General features: G+C 36.2%; 1 protein-coding gene and 1 long non-coding RNA gene across 2 annotated transcripts; one reads left to right on the forward strand and one right to left on the reverse strand.

The window, feature by feature from the left end:
- The first annotated feature begins 11,062 nt into the window (after nucleotides 1-11,062).
- On the forward strand, nucleotides 11,063-21,957 carry LOC149008455 (uncharacterized). The gene is made up of 3 exons (XR_016174998.1): nucleotides 11,063-11,401; nucleotides 20,674-20,891; nucleotides 21,494-21,957. It is a non-coding gene; the product is annotated as an uncharacterized LOC149008455 (long non-coding RNA).
- Nucleotides 11,397-19,181, reverse strand: LOC149008456 (protein VERNALIZATION 3-like). Its single transcript, XM_089165047.1, has 4 exons — nucleotides 17,959-19,181; nucleotides 17,330-17,411; nucleotides 15,409-15,449; nucleotides 11,397-11,928 (listed from the first exon to the last, which is right to left on the reverse strand). Exons 1-4 carry the CDS (start codon nucleotides 18,152-18,154, stop codon nucleotides 11,708-11,710), a joined length of 540 nt encoding a protein of 179 aa, XP_089021173.1. The 5' UTR covers nucleotides 18,155-19,181; the 3' UTR covers nucleotides 11,397-11,707.
- Nucleotides 21,958-22,345: the final 388 nt, after the last annotated feature.

Below are 22,345 nucleotides of genomic sequence, written 5' to 3' on the forward strand. Positions count from 1 at the left end.
CCTAAGGTTATCTTAGTCAACCTCTAATTTTTCTAATTCCTTCAGATTAAATGACTTCTCTATATATATAATGAGAATTTAAAGGCCACATTGAACGTGATCCGTTTCACCTTTAACAGATTTCGTTGTAGCTTTTTCGTCAATGGCAAGGAAGAAAAAAGATATGGAAGAAATGTCCTCAATAATACTCAATTGATGGGTGGGCCTTAACGGGTGGTGGTGGGGAATGAAAAATTAATGGGTTGCCAATGGTGGGTTAATAAAGCGGTTAAAAGCCCAACCTCCCACGGGGAAGTCCTGGGTTCGCACCCATCTGGTGGCATTATGTATATCTCATCCTCATATATATAAAAGTCTCCAATCCAAAAAATAAAATAAAAAAATAAAAAAATAAAAAAAATAATAATAGGTAGAATTGAATACGTAATTATGGATCTATTTTCTCTAAGTTTTTTTTTTTTTTTTTTTTTTTGCTAAACGCAAATTTTATGAATTAAAGGGAGAAACCCCTAATACAACCTGTTCCTAATTGGTCAACTATTAATAGCCAAAACACATGGGGGGATGGAATAGTTAGGAAAGTGTCTTGTGTAAGAGCACTTTCCTCCGCCAAAACATCAACTACCATATTAGCTTCGTGATAGATGTTCCTGAAGGTTATGGAAGCAAATGAAAGCTTGAGATTTATAATGTCGACGATGATGGGAGATACCTTCCAAGTAACTTTGGCCGGCCTATTCTGCAAGATGTGGAATAAGTTCTGATTGTCTGTCTCCAGCTCAATGTTGGTCAACTTGAAATCATGGGCCTACAGCAAGGCTTACCGCGCTGCTAATGCATCTATGATTAGGATCTCTTGAATTTGTGTGCCTCTACAAAAATAGAAGATCATCTTGCCTTTGTGGTCCCGAGCTATTCCGCCAAAACCGGCTAGTTTGTAAAAAGAGAAATAAGATCCATCCACATTTATTTTATGGAATTGGGTTTTGGAGGATCCCACTTGATAAGGGGTGGCTCCAACCACAAATGCCCAATATGCGGGACCCTCTGATTGTAGAATTGAAGGCTTTTCCAAATGCCAAATGCAACTTTTCCCGGCGACGGCCTTTCCTGTGTATATCGAATAAACCAATACATGCTTTTCACATGAGCCATAGTGCTATGAGGATAGTCAAAGGCTGTTTTGCTTGTGGAGCCTTTCTCCATTGTTCAATGAGAGATAAGACTTTGTCCACTAGGTGGCTTGGCTGTTCTAGTATGGAGAAGTGTAAGATTTCCCAAATTGTATGAGCAAGCTGACAACTGATAAAGATGTGATAAGGGCTTGTTTATTGTTCTCCGCAATGAAGGCAATGTGAGGGACACATTGAGCCTAAGTTATATAAAGATAATTTCACAAAAATGAAAATTCACTTGAGCCTAGGGTTGTAAATGGATGATTGAAATCTGCCTTCGAATTTGTACTCGTATCAGTTTAGGGATCTCCGAATCCATCCACTTACTAATAGGATATGGATATAATATTACTCATTTCCAATTGGTAATCATCCGATTGATTAAATCATCCAATTAAGTAACTTTGTTGTATGATTATCAAAAAGAGAAAAAAATTTACTTTTTTGAATTTGTGTTTCTTATTTTATACATTTTTTACTTAATTAATATGTGAATATTTTTCTAAATTTTTTATTAAAATAAATATAAAGGAAAATAAGTACTTAAAAATTTAAGAAAATAAAGCTTAAAAAGAGTAGGGAGCATTTTTTTTTTTTTTTGCCAGATTCTTAAGTTTCAAGCTTAAACCTCACAGATAAAATGGTAAACATGTCAATGGGCAGTCGAAAACTCGTTCAATGTGTATTTTTATCTATTTAGAAGAATCTACATAATAAATAAATAAATAAAATAATAATCCAAATGTCATCCAAATCCGACTGAATCTGTCCAAAATCTAATAGGATATTATCCAAATTCATCATTGCAAAGATGGTATTGCCACTATCCAATCTGAATATGATCCATTTACATCCCTACTATCCAATTTGAATCCTAACCCACAAAATTTAAATTTGAAATTCTTTATCTTAAGGTCCAGGTCTACTAAGCTAAAAGCCCCAATAATGAATTTTTCTTATTTCCTATGAATAAATAATTTATTACCCAACAACACAGCATAAAAGTTCCCAATGAGGAAAAGAATTTTTTTTTTTTTTTTTTTTTTTATCCTTTTTGGTTTTTCTTTGAGATAATTATACATCTTTTTGTTGCTTTTGAAGCTATGGGCTTTTCACTTGGGTTCTAAAGTAATCTAGAATATAATTTTGACTTTTCTTAATTGTATATATCTTTTTGTTGCTTTTAAAGTATGGGCTTTCACTTGGGTTCTAATCAGAATATTCTTCAAATTTTGATTTTTTCTTTTTTCTTTTCTAATAAAGAAGTTTCCATTGGTCAAAGTTAAATCGTACAACAAAATGCTATTCCCCTTTCTTAAAAAATATTATTCGTTTTCACTTTAGGTCCTTCTTCTTCCTTCTCCTTCCTTCTTCTTCCTTCTCTTTTGTCCCTTGTATTTATTTATTTTTATGAAAACCCTTTAATAAAAGTTGATCTAAGCTTGTAATCCTAAAACACAAGTATCTTCTCTTTTGTCCCTTGTATTTATTTATTTTTATGAAAACCCTTTAATAAAAGTTGATCTAAGCTTGTAATCCTAAAACACAAGTATATTTCCACTTGCTTGGCAGCTTTTTTGCTGGATTTTCCCCCTCCAATAGAAATACATTTAAAGATTTTAACTAGAATCTTTCATCCTTATAGCATGTAGCTTTTGCTTCGAATCATCTCTCCAAAAAGGGGAGGAAGTCACAATCTTTTCTTTTCTTGTAGTGAAAGGAAGCTTTACTTCAAATGGATTAGTTTCACAAAATAGTTTATAGATAAGAAAAAGAAATCCCAATAAGAATTTCTGTGAGGACCTTTGCACATGATATGTGACATATAAAGGTCCCAACTTCAAACCTTATAAATATCGAACGAAAATAAAAGCATCATTTGAATGTGTATAGAGAATAAAAATCAATATAATTATTGTGATTGATTCTTCTTCCTTTTTGATTGGAAATGAAAAATATTTGTCGACATTTTGGTGTTCATACTGGGTTTGCTAAGATAGTTAATTGCCACGTGTCACAATCCTAAATAAGAATTAGAGAGAATTGTAGGAGGTGAGAATTGTAGAGGATGTGAACCCGATATTATCTTGAGCAAATTACTTAAAAATAGAGATCTTTAAACACCGACATTCCACTTTATTAATGAAAAGCAAATGGTTCATGTTTTGTTAGAATATTTGGTGGTATTGTTGTGAAGAACATTATGCCCTTATGCATAATGGGATAAATGACCTCATCTACCCTTCTCCAGCAGAGTTATTCTCCAGCAGCTCTTCGTAGTTTTCTTCTCATCCCAACCTATGTCTTCTCTGTTTTCTTATATAAGGGTACTTAGGTAATATCATAAAACTTAAAAGGTAATTTTAAAATTTAAAAGAATAACAATGTTTTGGTAGGATTCAATATCGAATTGGACTAATGTGTCCAATGAAATTCTACACACGGGGTGGGGTGTCTATTATTTTCAAAGATAGAATAGATTGTCAATGTTGAAGGCCTAGAGAAATCATAGTTGATGTGTGAGGATAAGAATCTCTTGAGAGAGACGTAATGATTACTATTTGTATCCTGTTGTTGTCTTGAAAAGGATAATCATACACAAAATATCTTAAACCATAGGTTGATTTACTCTTGCTACCTCAAATATTGCTTTCTCATGTATACTTTTGAAATATATCAAAAAAAGGTGATTTACGAAAAATAGCATCTGATGCTACCCCAAAATAGGTTGATTTACTCTTGCTACCATGCTTTCACATGTATACTTTTGAAGTCTATCAAAAAAGAGTATACTTTTGAAAAAATGATGAAATGTCTGTGCCGACTATGATTTGGATCAACTATTTTGGGGTAGCATCAGATGCTGTTTTCCGTAGTTCTCTATTTTACATTCAGGAGGGGGCCCACCCCTGAATGCTAACAAGATAGATTCTCCTCTTGAATATATAGTGGTGAGATATGATGATAGCATTACATATAACCAGTGAAGGTAAAAGTACTGGACTCACTGATTACTTATCTCTAGGGGTCTTTTTTTCTCATTTCCGAATAGAAAAGTGGTTATTAAGTGGGAGAAAAGATCATAAGAGGTAATGGTTTTTGGCAAGGTTTAAAGTATAGGTTTCGAATATCATATCGGTCAGGTGATTTTAAGAGACATATCGAGCGTTATATAGTACTATGTAATGTATTTTAGTGCAATTTAATAGAGAGACATATCAAGATATATCATATTGATTGGGTCCAATATGGATACATATCGACTAGTATTGTATGGTATCGGGAGATGCCTTAAACATTGGTTTTTGGTAACAAACTTTTTTTTAGAAACCTTTTTTTTTTTTTGTGGGACTTGTTTCTAGGAACATGCACTATGAACAGTTTGTGATTGCATCTTGTTATTTAGATGATAGAACCACCTCTTTGGATTTGGTAGAATATTGAGAGATGGCGACGTTTTTCTTCGTAAAAATGCAGTGCTTGATTTAATTTGGTTGTCTTTTTTTTTTCTTTAATCATTTTTTAAGAGTTTTTTACGTGTGGGTCCCTTTAGTGGACCATAAATTAATGTTGGGTCATCTTAATGCAATATATTACACGTAAGTCTCAAGCAAACTAATACCTTTAACCGCGGTTAAGTATATTTAAATTTCAAACATAAAATGACCAAAGTGGCATTAAGGTTATTTAATACATTGTATTAATATATGGTTTTAAAAATAGATAATTGGTTATTAAACATTAATTATCTGGTTAAAAAAATATAATCCAAAAAAAAGAGAAAAATTATAATAACACGATGTATTAAATAACCTAAGGAACATTTTGGTCCCTCAACGTCTGAAATTTAAATATACTTAACGGCGACTAATGGCGTTAGTCTAATTAGCACCCACAAGTAATATATTGCACTAAGAAGACCCAATATTAGTTTGTGGTCCACTAAGGAGATCCACACATAAAAAAGTCTCTTTTTAAAAATTACAGTCTATAGAACTTCTTACCGTTGATATCGTCCTTAGCAAGGTGGACAACATCGACATGATAGCATCTACAAAAAAGAGTATTTCCTGGGAGGAATTTACATATCTAGATAGGAAATCAGCACATCTATTAATCTCTCGAACATGATGGACAAAATTACAAAGATTAAAATTCCTCTTAAGCTCTCTAATCTCCATGACCAAGTCGATGACCCTCCAAGATGTAGAGAAATGTCATTGTATTGATTGGATTGCCACCATTGAATCTGACCGAATTTCAATTTGGTTGAAGCCCATGTTTATTGCGGTCTCCAAACCCACGCTTGATAGCAATAGTTCCAAGCAAGTGATATTATCCTCAAGAATCTCACCTGCCAGTGCAAAAAGAATCATGCCATGTTGATTCTGAGCTATGGATCCGTAACCACCAATATTTTCTTTACAAGATCCATCACAATTGATAGCAATCCAATTCAGTGCCGACCTTGGCCATCTAAAACACATGGCTTTAAGTATGTGGAAAGTAACTGGAAGGTGCCATCGAGCAAAGAAGTTCATGTCCCCTCCGTGTCTATGACCCTAAGGGTCAAGTGCACAAAGCGAGGCCATGTGTTTGTTCGAATCTTCTCATAAATTGCTTGTGCCCCAAAAGTGGTTCCCTTGAAGATACGATTGTTGCGCTCTTCTCATATTCTATAAATTGTTGTTGTTACAGCAGAGCAACGGACGTCTGCTCTTGGTGAAGACCCTGTCATATGAGAGCATGCCCATTCAAGCTCAACATTTTAGGAGTTCAAAGGCCCACATGAGAAACCATTAAAACACAAAACTCGGTGCCATATTCCTGCTGAAAAAGTGCAAGAAAAAAAAAATGATCCATATCTTCATCCGTGTTATTGCAAAGTTTACAGGAGGAATCGGTTTCAACACCCCAACTTCTCAATTAAGCCCTAGTTGAGAGACGGCCATGACAAGCCATCCAGGTCAGAAAGGAGAATCTGTTAGGGATAATGGATGCACAACCACGAACAGAGAAGAACACAAGCAAAACACACAAGGGATTTAACGTGGATTGACAAAACCATGCCTATGTCCACCAGAGAGAAAATGAGTTCCACTATTTCAGAAAAACCTCACATTACTCTCACACCCACAAAGTGCTACCCTTTGCTTGCCCCCCCCCCCCCCATAGTTATCCTCAAGATGAGGTTCTCAATCCCCTACAGGGATTGATTCCCCAATCCCCTACAGGGATTGATTCCCCAATCTCCTACAGAGATTGATGCCTATAGGTTATCCCACAGAGACTATTTATAGGGAAACCTAAAACCCCAATCCCAATATAATTATAATTTCACTCCAGTATTAGTAATTGACCCAAACCTTGTTTCAATTACAAATACAATCTAAAACCATAATTACATGGACCCACAGAATACAAGACACCCAAACCCAACAATCTCCACCTTGGCTTGAATTCTGCAAACCACCTTGAAGATAACCGTTGATGATGTCTCTCTGCAATCACCCGTCTCTGTGTATCCACCACACCTTACCGCATGGCCTACATCCCCTCCAGGGATGATTTTGTTACTGTCATCACTAAACCAGCATGGCGCACACCCCCATTTGGGATGTCCTGTACAGCTCATTGCCGCTATACACGCATGACCCACATCCCCTCCAGGAATGCTTTTGTTACTGCCATCACTAAACCAGCATGGCGCACACCCCCACCTGGGATGTCCCATACAGCTCATCACCGCTATACGACGTGACATGGCTCCATCTCTCCTTTTGTCACAGCCGGCTCCAAGAGATCACTGCTACTCACCAAATCCAAAGCGAAAGTCACTCGCTTCTTTCCAGATTTGCCCTTGTTTTGCGCCTAAACAACCTGCAAATTATGTCTACCTATACCCCTTGCCAAAGTGTCAATTGGAGCTCCACCTGTTTCAACACTACCTGCAAGCCCTGTACAATTTACCGATCTGTGGCTTTCGTACCCATCAATCAACTGAAAGAACCTCACCGTTGATTTCCATACGAACTCAAAATCAATACCAACGGAGCGAAATCTCCTCAATCCATCACTTCTATTGAGTCCGAAATGCCCAAAAACCTTAAGAACACTTAACTCAGTACAAAAAAACCTTCACACAAAATCCTGTGGAAACAATTTGTACGATACGATCCGATAATACAAAAACAAACAAAAGAAAATTCCCTTTTCTTTTTTTTTTTTTCCCGTATTTTTCCCACCGAATCTTTTCTCTTTTTATTTTTTTCTTTTCTCTCCTTATTGTTCTTCTCCCACGTTCCACTACGTTTTTTTTTTTTTTTTTTAAATTTTAAACCAATCATTGCATTGTAATGAAAAAAAAGACCTTCAGTACCTTCACCAAACAAACGCGGCAATGCCTACGATCCAAAGTCGGACTGCCCTCTTTTTTTTTTATTTTAGCGATCTAATCCAATCAAACTACAAGAAAAATAGATTAAAAAAAAAAAAAGCCCTTCACGATTCTAGATTTAGAATCGTACATTCGATCAATCCGTCGAAGCCTTCTCCGTTCTCATGGCACCTATCCTCTCCTTTCTGGATCTTCGCACACCTCTGGCGATGATCCACTGAACCTCGCTCTGATACCACTTGTTAGGAATAATGGATGCACAACCACGAACAGAGAAGAACACAAGCAAAGCATACAAGGAATTTAACGTGGTTTGGCAAAACCATGCCTACGTCCAACAGAGAGAATGAATTCCACTATTTCAGAAAAACCTCACATCACTCTCATACCCACAAAGTGCTACTCTTTGCTTGCCCCCCATCCTTATTCTCATGATGAGTTTCCCAATCCTCTACAGGGATTGATTCTCCAATCTCCTACAGAGATTGATGCCTATAGGTTATCCCACAGAGACTATTTATAAAGAAACCTAAAACCCTAATCCCAATGTAATTACAATTTTACCCCGTATTAATAATTGACCCAAACCCTGTTTCAATTACAAATACAATCTAAAACCATAATTACATGGACCCACAGAATACAAGACACCCAAACCCAACACTCTCCACCTTGGCTTGAATTCTGCAAACCACCTTGAAGATAACCGTTGATGATGTCTCTCTGCAATCACCCGTCTCTGTGTATCCACCACACCTTACCGCATGGCACACTTTATAAGCCCCACAGTCAGATTTCTGGTGTCTAAAATATGACGGAAGGACAAAGAGCATCGGGTGGGTCTTGGTAGTGACTAAACTGAATACTTCTTAAGTTAGCAAGTTCTGATAAAATTCACCCAACAAAATTTGTTCACCACAAGCGAGCTTCCATAGATGTCTCATTAGACATACAATGTTCCATTCTTTCAAACGACGTAGGCCAAGACCACCCTCTTCATACAGAAGACAAACCGAAGCCCAAGCCACTTTGTATTTGTTGGTATGTATGTTACCGTTCCAAAGAAATCTAGCCATAATCATTTCTAATTTGTATAAGATGTTGACAGGGATGTGATAATATTGATCTAGTTAGATATGATATCCATTAACACAGATTTGATTAAAGTCAAACGACCTGCATAGGAGAGTGCCCTAGAGCTCTAAGATTGTATTCTTGCTTCCACTTTATGATTAGCATTCTCTTTGGTACACGTACACCAAGAGACTGTTGCTGAAAATTTTATTTGAAAAATTATGTGAGTAACTGTTTTTAGGTTTCCTTTTACAAAAGTGGTCACTCAATGTTTCATTTAACAAAAATAACTAAAACTGAGTTTGCATTTACAAAACTAATCAAAATAGTGATTTTTTGTCCAGTTGGACATTTTTACCCCTAAAATTGATTATACCAACTTAGAGGGTGCAACTAAAGGATATGAAAAATTAGTGATTTTCCCATTTTGGACAAAATAGTGATTTCTTCTAAAAAATGTCTAAGGGGATGAAAAATCATTGTTTTTTTTTTTTGGTAGAAAAAAGAGGGGATGCAGTAGCGGCGACCTAGCGCCCCCCCGCTACGCAATGTTCGGATTTTTTATCGAGTGCGACCTATGCAAGCATTAGCCCTGTGCACTACCAGCGCAAGCACTGGTCCCGTCAGCGGAGCCCCACTGGAGGCCTAGTATAGTCCGCAGAAGCCGGTAGCACTCATGCCCAGGCCAAAGAGCACACAACTGTCCAATGCAAGAAACAGAGGGGAGAAGAGGGGATTCGAACTTAGGACATGAGGTTTACCAAACCACTTGGGAGTGAGCTTGGGACCACTAGACCACCACCCCCGGTGATCCAAAATCATTGTTTTGATTATTTTGTAAAACTAAACTTAGTTTTAGCTAGTTTTATTAATTGAAATATTGAGTAACTACTTTTGTAAAGAAAAAATCTATAAATTGCTAATCATGTCATTTTCTCAATTTTCTTTCAATATCTCTAGTGGAACTTTTCAAAGGCATGAAGAGATGTAGACTGCTGCTGAAAATTTTCTCTTTCCATCTCTACTTGAACTTCTGATAACAAAAGGAACGATGCTAGAAACTCCCATTTAGGATTCATTTTTCGTGTTTTTCCTTTTGAGGGGGTTGTGGTCGATCACTTTCTTCTCTCCACAAAATTAAAGATTCATGGTGGGTCATGCCAAATCTAAAGAAATCCAAACATGTGAAGAATAAGAGGAGGAAGTGTACGATGAGAATCCCTTCCCTTGTTTTATATGACTGGTCCAAAAAACTGTTTCAAATTCAAAGTTACATTCGACAATGACATAAGTCCACTTCTCACCCAAGATATCTCTAGTCTTTTCTCTTGCTCCACAAGAAGTTGTAAGGTTTTCACCTTGATTACCAAAAAAAAAAAAAAAAAAAAAAAAAAAGGTTTTCACCTTGTAGGCTAAAATTTTTGAAGTCCAAATTCTATTCTACTTTGTCTGAGTTTGAAAATCCTCAATCCTAGCTCGACCTTGTCAAGGTTTCTCTAAGCCCGCCTTGCCCTGATTAATTTATGTAGGATTTTATAAAGTTGGGTTGGCCTTAATTTACCCTGACTCTGACCCTAAATTTTAGGCTAGGCTCAAGGCGAGTTGGGGTAGGGTTTTATTGACACCCCTATTAAGAACAAATTAAGCCGTTGAGGTGAATTTTCAACCCTACCCCCTATGTTACCAGACATGAGACTTGATCTGAATAGATTGATCGGAGCAAAACCAAAACGCATTCTAAGACTGATTTATGATCCGAAGTTGAGTTTTTTTTTTCTCTTCTTCTGGTGCAGGGTGTGGGATTGAAAAAAAGCCGAGTTATTTGAAACATTTCTTACTTTGCTTTCTACTTTGAGGAATGTCGTTTTTTCCTTTGTTACTAGAACTTAGAAGAAACTTGAAATTCCATAATAGATGTTTTGGCCACGAAGACTCAGTTGGTTGAAGATTCAACTGTTTGGCCGTTTTCCACTTATAATGCTTTAACGGTTTCTCAACAAATAATTAAATGAAAAAAAAAAAAAAAACTGAGTTGATGGAAAGATTCCTGAGAACCAATGAGAAATGGACAGCTTAAAATGCTAAAAGAATCATTAACGGTTATGATAAGGCAAAGTGGTTGGGACTCACGCCCCGCGGTTTCCAGTAGAAGAGACTGGATAGTGGGAACAGCTTTCAGCGTTTTTAAAAATATACGATTCTTTCTTAGCCAATCAGAACTCGACAGACTAACGGGATAAAAGTAGCCTGGTCTGCCGTGCGACCTGAATGGGATTCTTTAGTGGGCAAGGGTCAAATATCCTTTACTTCCACCGTCCGATTCTCCACGTCGATATGCTGAGGTGGCATCTCAGAAGTTTCCGCTACTATATGAACCGCTAGATTGGATCGCAATTTGCGAACGTTTCCCGTTTTCATGCATAAAACCACCTTCCACCTCCAAGAACCCTAAAACACTCCCCATTTCGCTGTCTCTCATTCCCCTAGCTCTGCTAACCCTAAAACTCTCTGTATTGTAAAATCTCAATCCCCCGACGCTCTCTCTTTTCATTTTTTTCTCCATTATCATCATCATCATCATCGTCATCATTTCTTCTTCTCCACTTAGAGAAAGAAAGAATGAAAACGAAACAAATCACAGCGCGAAGCTTCGAAGCGGATTAGTTGCAGATGAAGAATGCTGCTGAAATCACTTCATTTCTCTTCCACTCTGAAAGTTTTTTTTCTCAACACTCAGACCGTTCTGGATTTCCAGGTACGTAAGCTCGATCTAATTTCCTCTACCTGTCTTGGTGTTTGTCGTGCTTTCTTTATCTTCGAATTTCAATTATACAGTTTCGCATTTTCAATTCACAAATATTGATCAATTAATGCATGTCATCCGAGGAAGTTATCTGAAAACTGAAATTCATTAAGCATTGCTATGATAAATTAGTTTCAACTCCTGCAAGAGTTTCAATTACAGTAGGATCTAGATTATAGCTAATAACGTCTGCTAGTAAGCTTCTTTAAATGCTACATACTATATCAATAGTTCATGCTTTTTGGATAGAGATCGAGATCAATATCTTCTTCCACCAGTACCTCTCTCCCTCTGGCAATTGAAATAGATAGCACCGACTGGCAAGAGGTTGTAAAGCTCTGCAAAATCTCTCGTGTTGAAGTTTTGACGCCACCCTGGAGCATAGACAGTGTGCCTACCAAGTTGCCGGAATAGCGTGCAAACAAAACGGTGGATCCCTGCCGACGGTCGAGGGCTCTCGTAGCACACGATCTCTTGCCCTAAAACCAATCACATTCACCATATAAAAAAGTAGAGTGTTAGTCTGTTACACAACTTAGAATTGTGGTTCTATAAATTAGGTGTAATTCTTTCATGGGGAAGAGGATTACGTTCCTCTCCCCTGTGCGTGACTACTTGGACCCCATAAAGGATTTTCACTTTTATGCATAGAGAGTGATGGGAGATATTTTATCCGTCTAAGATTACACCTGTAGACAGTAGATTTTTTTTTTCCTTTCTTTTTTTTTTGTTGGAAATACGTAGGTGGTAGATTTGAAACTATATGCCCTTGGGAAGGGACCATTTAATTATTCTTGTTGGAGAAGTATAGCAAAGCACCTGTCTTTGCTTTCTGTGAGCAGATTCGAGGTCAGGTTCAAATAGGGGTGAGTTCTAGATCGACACAGTGACTAAAACTTTAATGGTGGTTTAAAATAGTTATGAAGAAATAGATTGGGATGCATAAAAAAGGACGATACATGTTTGAAAGAGCTTCAAAAATGGAATTATATTATTGAAGCCGGTAGTAGCTAGTGTTTCTTCTCCTTCAGTTGTGAGCAAGAAGTGTTTTTAAATGAAAATTAATTTTTCAATGTACTTTATTTATTTATATTTATATATATATATATATATATATATATATATATATATATATATATATATATATATATATATATATATATATATATATATTAATGATACAAATGGATCTTGCTTGGGAGCATCACTGTTCCAAGCAATCCATATTTAAATTATTCAACTTTCACTTAATTTGAACCATTAAACAGTCCTGATTAAGTGAAGACTCAACTTTGAATCCGTACCATGGAATGCTGGGAATACCACTCCTCCAAAGTATTTTTCATACAAATGTCTACTTAGAGGAGATACATAACCTTGTAACCACCAACGTTGTGGTTCCTACCCAAAAAAAAAAAAAAAAAACCACAAAATTTACATCTTCTACTCATAATACTAAAAAAATAAATAAATAAACACGCTAAAATGGATTTCCCCCTCGATTGATAAGTTTATCCACTAGCAGCTAAAGTAAGTGCCATTTATAGCCAATCCCCCTCTCTTCTCTCAAATCTCTATACCTTCTTTGCCTATCATCTATTTGACTTTAAAAATTGTAAACATCCTATAATCTAGGGAGGTAATCTTTTACAGACAGTTTTGGTTTATTTATAGAAAAATAAAAATTAAGAAACATCTTATATAAATGCAACTAGATATTTTTTTGTACTCCTACTTTTCTAAGTCGACATTCTTTAGGCTTGATCAAATATAAGAGACCTGTGCATTAAGTAAAACCTAATTATTTTATCGTCTGATACAATGGCTGTCATTTCACATGGTATTGGGAAATATGTGGGGGGAATGATAACGTTAAAAAATGAGTACATTTTTATTTATATTTTTTTATTTCCTGTGTATGTCTACCATATGAGATGTTTCAAGTTAAGGAATTTTTCTCTGTAATAAAGGAAGTACTTTTTTTTTTTCCTCTTTGGCAACAACGTCAGGGAGTATTTTGTGGTTTATTTCTGAATTTATTATTATCTTGGATGTTTTTAACATACTAAACCCTAGATTGATAGATTCTTTTTCTTGATAGAAAGATTCATAGATTCCTCCATGGATGGAGGAAAGATATTTCAAATTAGGGACAAAAATGTATTCTACTCTTAGTCCACAACTGGCTCTCTCTCATCCTCAAGAGAGTGGTATTTGATTTTTACTTGAACTAATTTCATAGGTTTAGAGTTAGATAAACTAGAATAGAGTTGGTGCGTAAGTCTAATTAGAAAAACAGTACCTGAATATAGTAAATCTTGTTCAAAATGGGTTAATTTAAGTTTGAATAGTAAGGTGTGTTGGGTCAATTATGGTGATGGATTGAAGAAAAATGTATATAATCACCTTGGATGGAATTCAGAATAGTTCTAATACATGTAGGTTAAGATATAATATTTGAGGAGTTATGCAATTTAGATTCGGGATGAGACAGGCTAAAATGATTTTATATAAATTTATAGGAATAGAAGATATATATCAGAGGTTTGGTAATTGTCTTTGTCTAGTGAAAATAAGTATGAAATAAGATTTATACGTAACAGGTAGCCCTAAGAATATAGGCAAGGTGTGCATAAGCTGGTCGGAGTAAACCTCAGTTCCGGAAAGAAAAAAAAGTATGAAATAAGGCTCTATTGTTGTTGTTGTCTATAGAAAATAAGTATGAAATAAGGCTTATATGTAAAAGGTAGCCCTAAGGATATACGCAAGGTGTGCGTAAGCTGGTCAGGTAAACTTCAGTTATAAAAAGAAAAAAGTACGAAATAATAAGGCTCTATTGTTGTCGTTGTCTAGTGAAAATAAGTATGAAAAAGGTTTATAAGTAACAGGTAGCCATAAAGATATAGACAAGGTGCAAGTATATAGACAAGGTGCGTAAGCTGGTCGGGATAAACCTCAGTTCTGAAAAGAAAAAAAATATGAAATAAGACTCTATTGCTGTCGTTGGTCAGTACAAAACAAAAAAAATTTCTATCGTCTCCTCCATGCCCTAACCCACCGATTGGATTTTGGAAGAGCATCTCTTGTTTGATAAAATACAGGGTCATAATTAATTATGACAATCATTCACTGTCTAAAACTATATCATGGAGTCACTATTGGTGAAGAAAATGTTATTTCTAGATCTAAGTTGACAATAAACATAACCTTGAAGAGAGGAGACAGATTTACCCCAAAAAAGCAAAATAAATAAATAGAAGAGAAAAGCAAAGGGAATCTCTTCAGTTGAAGCCGCATGGTTTAGATAATGGGAGAAGGTTGAGCACAGATGATTTGCGTAAGCCAATTTCTCGCTTACCTCTTCTGAAATGACCTCTTCTTTCCCTTCTGTATAGTGCCCGTCTCACTCACCCCATCTAAACCACACATTGTTTTACCTGGTTTCTATTGCTTTCGCTGTTACGACTCATCAAACGGAAAAGTTCTACCCATTAGTGGTGGACGGCGAAAGGCCAGCGAAGGTATAAAACTACATGGGATATCTAGTCATTATCTTTAGATGGAAACTTGTGTCCTTCAGATACCACGAAAAGGATCGATAGAGTGGAGGATCCAAATGTCTGGTGATTATTTGAGGTTTGGGAATCAATATCAGACTAGCTAATGAACCAAAGATAAAGATCAAGTCTCCCAACATGAAAGTGGAATCACAATTGCATATCCTAACACATAAGGAGCAATCACTATTAATAAACTATCTTAATTTGGTCGCCTAAAACTATGACTTGATTCTGTCCCTTTTTAATGTAAACTACAGCCAACTTTGGTTTCTAATGTGGTTTGTTCAATATTAGGCAAAATATGGAAACAGAGTATTAAAATGTTGACTAGCAAAATCATATTTCCATGTAAAATTAAAATCATATCATCTATTTTCAGATCTTAAGTATATGACTTACCGAAACTTGCTGCGGTACTTTCAGGAATATCAGTCACCAACCTACAGTGTAAATTGACAGTCATTTTAGTAAATGAAAAAAAAAAAAAAAAAAAAAGAAGAAGAAAGAAAAGAAAAGAAAAGAAAAGAAAAGAAAAACCCAGGAGAATTTCGATGGAGAGTACTGAAATTCTTGAGAAAAAGGAAATGAAGATATATAATAGCACATATATCTAAGCAAAAGGTCTTGTGAACAGTTGGGGGAAGTAGTAGTACTCTTTCTTCTTTATTTATTTATTTATTATTATTATTATTATTAAATTTTTTTCTTCTCTCTCACACACACATAGTGACACCAATCGATGTGGGGAAACATCAGACTAAATGGTTTAATGAAACATCAGACTCAAGTTAGGAGAAAGTTCAAGCATGAGACTCACTCGGTTAGTATTAGGATTACAGCAGGTCGAATTGAACTGATTTTTTAGAAAGCTTTGACCCTAAATACTTTTAGTGTGACCTTAATCCTTATCAGGCCTGGACAAACCAATTCAAGCAGTTAGTCACCTGCACTTGCACCCTAGTCAATATGCTAGAGGATATGAAAAACATCTCCAAATATCATGCTCTCTTTTATGTATTTCCTCTCTCTGTCTCTTTCCTTTCTTTTGGTGACTAGTAGGATTCAAAATAGCATAGTGTTGGAGTTACCAATAACTTCAAGCCTCCTGGCTTGTACCTTATTCCCTATTCCCTCCTGGCTTCAAGTAAGATAGTTTGCATAACTTAACTCCTTTGCAAAAGGAGTAAAGAACTAAAAGCTTTCATTTAATGCCAATATATCGGAGATTCTTCCTATCAAACCTCTTTAGAAGGGGATCCAGGGAGGTTTTTTAGCATTTCAGATTGACAACTAAACCAAAATTTGACTATATTCAACATAAGCCATGCATATGTGCATGAAAATTTTCGCCAAAACTGGAAGTTGAAAAGGCAGAATATGATAGTACGGTTTTTTTCTCTCTCTTTCCTTTTGACTGGTAAAAGGAATCACCTGACTTGTGTGAAAGGGGAGGGAATATGTTTACGATGAACATATAAAAGGTGAAAGCTGGGAAGAGAGATACAAGCTTGAAAAGGAGACAGCAGATTCACTATTAAACAGATCACTTAGAATATTCTCCTAGAGCCAATGAGAAGGAGACAACAGATTTGGTGAGAAGGAATAGGTTTTATAGTACCAGTTGAATATGACAGCACCTGCAGTCTGAATCCGTCGTGCACTACTTCTGTGGTCCCTTTACACATGCACAGAGCTTTATTTCGCTTCTACATACAAGAAATTTCGCTCACTTAAGATATCAAAACTACCACAGCCTCTGCTAAACAACCTCAAATGACTCTAAGCGAATCTCCGCATCTGCCTCTTATGTTGTCTCTCTTCTCTTGTTCACACCTCATTTTTGTTCTTCTCTTCATTATATCGTCTAGGTTTTTCTTCATCTAGTTGTAACCAGGACAGAAAAAGCTGAACTTCATTTGAAGCCGATTGATAGATTCGAGAAGCTCCTAAAAAGATTTTAGCCCAGAATGCTGATGAGATGAGACATCGTTTCTTTGACAATCTTTATCTCAGTTATAGTCGTTGAAATGAGTGTTATTCAATCTTTTATTCTGTTCTTTGATTTTCTTTTATCTTCCCACCGATATAGTCTTGTAGTTTTTTGAGATGTAGGGACTTGGTGTTCTAGGAAAAAATCTTAGGGTTGAGGAGATAACTGCTCCATAAGCTAAATAATGGTAAGAGTATGCAGTGCTGCTGGGTCTTCCAAAATAGTGTATGGTGCTAAAAGTAAACCTATACATGCACAGAAAAAACAAACGGAAAAAAAAAAAACTACACGTGCACAAAAACTAACACACGAGAGTGGAGTGAACTTAACCAATGCAAGTATTCTCTGAGATGTGGATCACTTGGGCTTGGAGCATCAGGGTCTACCATAACCTGCAAGAAAAATAAAACCACATAAGCATCATCACTCATTGATCATATAAGTAGAAAGAGTGTGAAGGAATTTTTTTTTTACAGTGATCTGCTTTGGATCGAAGGATCCAACCCAGGTCATCTTTTAGGGTTTGAGAAGATAATTGAGAAACAAGATGCGGTTGAATAAAAGCCGCTGGAAAATATCGACATTAAAACACTTCTGACAAATGAAACTAGTATATCAAATCTGGAAAACCATTTTAACCCAAAGAAAAGAACCTGGGAAACTTGGAACTTGAGAAGAGCACAAGAAACGCAGTTACTGGTATTTGGGGTTCAAGACAGCGAGCGGTGGATTTAAAATATCAGGATAAAACCCACTCGATCTTTTTTTGTTAAGAATAAAAGCTCCTCTTTGGTAGGTCGGAAATATGACGGTGCAACACAGAAAACCAGGGAAGTTCATCTTTTTGGGCTTTTGGGAACTAACGACAACTTGGTTTGGTTTCAAGAATTAACAAATTAAGCTTGTAGTGGGTAAAAGGCTAGGAAGGAAGTCTGGAATGTGAATTTTTTGAGATACCAGTGTATAGAAGGTGCGAAGGTCATCTCCTCCGATCTCAACTCTCGGTTGGTTCACCACTACTGAGGGCCTGAGGTCGCATCCATTTGCTACCTCTCTGTTGTTGTAGAATACTCGTATCGAAATGGATCTGTTGAAGGGGTCCAAAACATCCCCAATCACTCGACCAACAACCAATGGATCCCTCTCTCTAGGCATGATGGAATGTGATTAGCTGCACTTAAGTTTAAAGGATGTAAATGGTTTAGGTGTAAAAGAAGAGAAAAGAGTAACAGAAGGGAAGAAGCTGAGAATGGGGGAGGTTAGAGAGAGCGAGAGAGAGAGAGAGAAACTAGTACTAATTCATGCAGGGCTCAAGTGAAGGGCTCAAGTGAAGGAGTAAAAGGGTTGGTCTGATTTCGAAAGCTTGAAACGTAGATGTCCTTATATACTGTAGGGTGGCATCTTCTTCTTTTAACTTTTCTTGCATCAGCAGCTGGAATCTACTTTTCAACCCTTAATACCAATTAACATCAATCGCCTTTATCGTTTCAAATTAAGCAGAGAGGGGCCTAGAAGTCTGATATTCTGTTTGTATGGTATGATGTTTATTTTTTATTTTATTTTATTTTATTTTATTTTTCAATTTTTAATGGAAGTTATGCTGTTCCAATACGTTAGTTTATCTCTTCAACGTTAGTTATTTCCGGCATAGTTATTTCTCGCATGCTCTAATCATATTATATTATCCCTATCATTTGCTCATTAATATTCATTAAAAATAAATTAACAAACAACATCATTAGTTTTTGTACGATAGTATATGTTAAATTAGTAACCTTGGGACGCCTAATTATAAGAAAGCATGCTAGATGTCGGCCTGCCTTTTGTGGTTCTTGGAGTTGGATATAAAAGAATCATTCACAAATGGAAAGTGATGGTCCAACCTCATATAAAAATGAAAATACACGACTAGGAGTTCTTCATCTTCTCTTGGGAGAAACAGTTGTGTTCTATTAGCTGACTCTCAGTATTTCTACGCATAAGTGAGGTAATGTATCCATCTATATATTTTCATACTCTTATAGCATTATTATTAGACTACATAAACATAAATAAGGTTGTATTGAATTAGCTAATTTCAAGTTGATTCATTGTAATTTATACTATTTGTGCTTGCTATCTATATTTCGCCACTGATTATTTGAAGAATCACTAATTTGTAAGAGGAAGTGTTCCGACTTCCATGTAGACATGGCCTTTTGGATACCAATTGGAGTGTATATAAGAATCATGGGAAGTGGTAGTTCTGAATTTCATGGGTCTAGCCTCCAGTGATTCCTTTTGGGTGAGTGCTTTTCTCCATGATGAACTGTTGGTATTAGTTCTTTGTGAAGAAGAGGAGAAAGATAATGGGATGCTCAACAAAGAAGGGTTATACAATTAGAAAAGTAGAGATATTCTCTTGTTACAAATATACAATATGGATTTCGGTTTCTCTAATGTTGATCGAAATGAACTATCCATCTTAGTCTATGTTTGGTTACAATCTTTCACAATTTTTTCCCCTTAAAGTAAATCATAGATTTTAGAGAATTGTAAGGTGAATCTATGGTCAAGCTGAAAAACAGATTGTACAAATTATTGTCCTTTTTCTTGACTCTATAATGGCAGAATTCTCTGGCTACCTCTTTTATGGATTTTAGTAATGATGAAATCTGAGTTAAAAGCTATTTGCAAGAGGACAACACCTGTCAATCCCCTATCTTTCTCTTAAAAGGTAAAACCACCAATTCACAGTGAAGAATTTTTTTTAAATGCTTTCCTAACTTAGATAATTATTATTTTTGGGTACGATTGCTTGGTTAATTCAAGTTCCTTTCATGCAAATATATGTATATAGCTGACACGAGAGCATGGGAACCGGTACCGTTAGGAGCTTATGTTCTGGTTGATATTACTTGACATGAGCTTCAGTTAGAACACAGAATCCCTAGAGCTACGTCTTGTTCTCGTAAGGGGGTCCAATTTGAAGAGAGAACATTTTCGCACTTTGCAGGTGTTACAGGCTTACAGCAGAAGTCTGAAGTCATTGCAAGTTGCCACCACAGCATTTCTCTGGCTTTTGGCTTAAGGGTACCACTAGAATATCGACACGTTTGCAAGAAATATCTGGGAGAAATAAATCCATCAGTGACTCGTCGGGAATGCAAAATAATCATGGAATTTGTCCCCTGCAGCAAACTTCCTGTCTGTCTCAGGACTCTTTTGTGTGCTTATGGGGGTTAGGAAAACCAAAATATCTCTCTCTCTCTCTCTCATTTTGATATTTGGATGATGAACCCTCTTCAGTTTTTTCAAGAAATACAAGCTACAGATTCACACCAACGCATGAAAAACCCAAAATTGAAAATGAAAATATTAGAATTTGTTTCAGGGCAATATCTAATCAGCCACAGTTTAGGCCATGAAGCTGAATTTTGTCAAATCAGTCAAAAATGATACATTGAAACTGTGATACTAGAGCTAGCAAAGCATAACACCATCAGATTAGCAAATCATCACATACCCAAAAGATGGTTTATATAAATTCAAGAAAATTCTGCTGCTGTTGTTGATTCCCTTCCTCTCCCCCACCAGCACATTTCAATAGACATGAATCCTAGCTATTATAAGCAATTAACTTCTCTTTTATAGCTTCTGTTCACGTGGCTGTTGTTCACTTTATGTTTTCATAGGACTTCCAGTTCTTTCTTTAACATTGTAGAAGTGGAAAGCAGAATCAGAGGGGAATGGGGATTGACTCCATTTATGTTTGCTTGAACTATAATGGCAATAGCTTTCAACTCACGTGCCTATCGGCTGTCATTGCTAAAGATGCAGTGGATGAGATTTTTGGTGACAGGAAGTAGTGGACTGATGAATGAGACCATCAGGATGAGGGACTTCCGAACAGGTACAGTTGATTCCACATGCATTGCATGGGTTTCGTTTTAGTTAGAAATAAAGTGAAACAAGAAACATGAAAGTTCAGATAGGGTTTTTGATTGGAAATAAAGTGAACTTTCATTTTCTGATTTAGCATTGCTAACCTTTTTTCTCTTCTTCTTTTCTTTTCTTTTCTTTCCCTTGGCTTTGGTAGGAACAAATAGGTAAATTATGTAATTAATTACCATAAAACATCTCACCTAGTCCTTCTCCATTAGTGTTTATATGTCTCTTAAAACAGGAAATGACACTAGAAAAGGAGTGGTTCCGTATTACCACTTCATCAAGCAACTAGATATATTTTGTTTATTGTTATTTTTTTTATATAGATCTGGTTCATCCTGTGTCTTCAGATAGCTTTTATTTATAGAATTTAAATCTATCTATTAGGTAGAGTTAAAATCCATGATCTCTTTAAAAGCATTGTTCATTGTAAATTTACTAACTTTTGATGAAGCATACATTTTGCTTTTTTCATTTCTTTTGTGATATGACTCTAATATGTCAAAGTGTATGGCAAAGAGTAGACATTATTATTAGGGAGAGGGCTCACTCTCCATCAATATGCAGGAGTTACACTAGATCAGCCAGGCGTTAATCGGTGAAACTTTGGCAATTAGATCAGCGCTTCTTGAGTGCAGCCACCGTGGTTTAAAAGGCTAAGAGTGTTCTCAGATTGTAAAGTGGCAGTCGGTCTTACTGTATCTCAGGACCCTCACCCCCCATCGCCAATATTTGGAATCTTGTTTGATATATGAATCCTTAAGGAGCATTTTGGATATTGTAATTTTGGACATTATTTCTAGGGTGCTACATGGCTCAGCCCATTCCCTAGTCCAGAAGGCGCTCACCTGTTCTTATAGGCTGAGTGACCACATTCCTCTCTTGGTTCTCAAGATGACTCTTCTGCAGTTTCTGGGCCTCGGCCCCTTCTTCAATGATCATTTTCATTACCAAAAAAACTATACATGAGTTTGCATCATAAGAAGATAAAATAATCTTGCTAACACGTGTAACATCACACAAACTAGTATAACTTGTCACGACCCCAGTTTTCACAGGCTTGGTGGGGCCCACATCATGTACATTCCACTAGGGCACGTGACAGCTCCTCTTCGTTAACACCTCTTTATAATCATTAAAACAAAATGCTAGACAAAACATTCTCAAAAACAAACAACCTGGTTGACAGTTTGACTCATAAACATATATATGTACATAGTCTAAAGTCCGGTTATATTTACATTTGACCTTTCAACAGTGTCTAAATCAATACATACAGTCTCAAAGAAATATATACATTCACTGTCCAGTTATACAAACATCAAACGTAACGAAATGAATGAGATTACATCTTCAACTTTAAAGGCATTGACAGATGGCAACACCTTGCCTTTATCATGAATCTGAGTACCTGTCAAC

The sequence above is a fragment of the Hakea prostrata genome, chromosome 8 (assembly GCF_041222555.1).
Source record: "Hakea prostrata isolate BN-2017 chromosome 8, UWA_Hpros_2, whole genome shotgun sequence".
Taxonomy (NCBI): Eukaryota; Viridiplantae; Streptophyta; class Magnoliopsida; order Proteales; family Proteaceae; genus Hakea; species Hakea prostrata.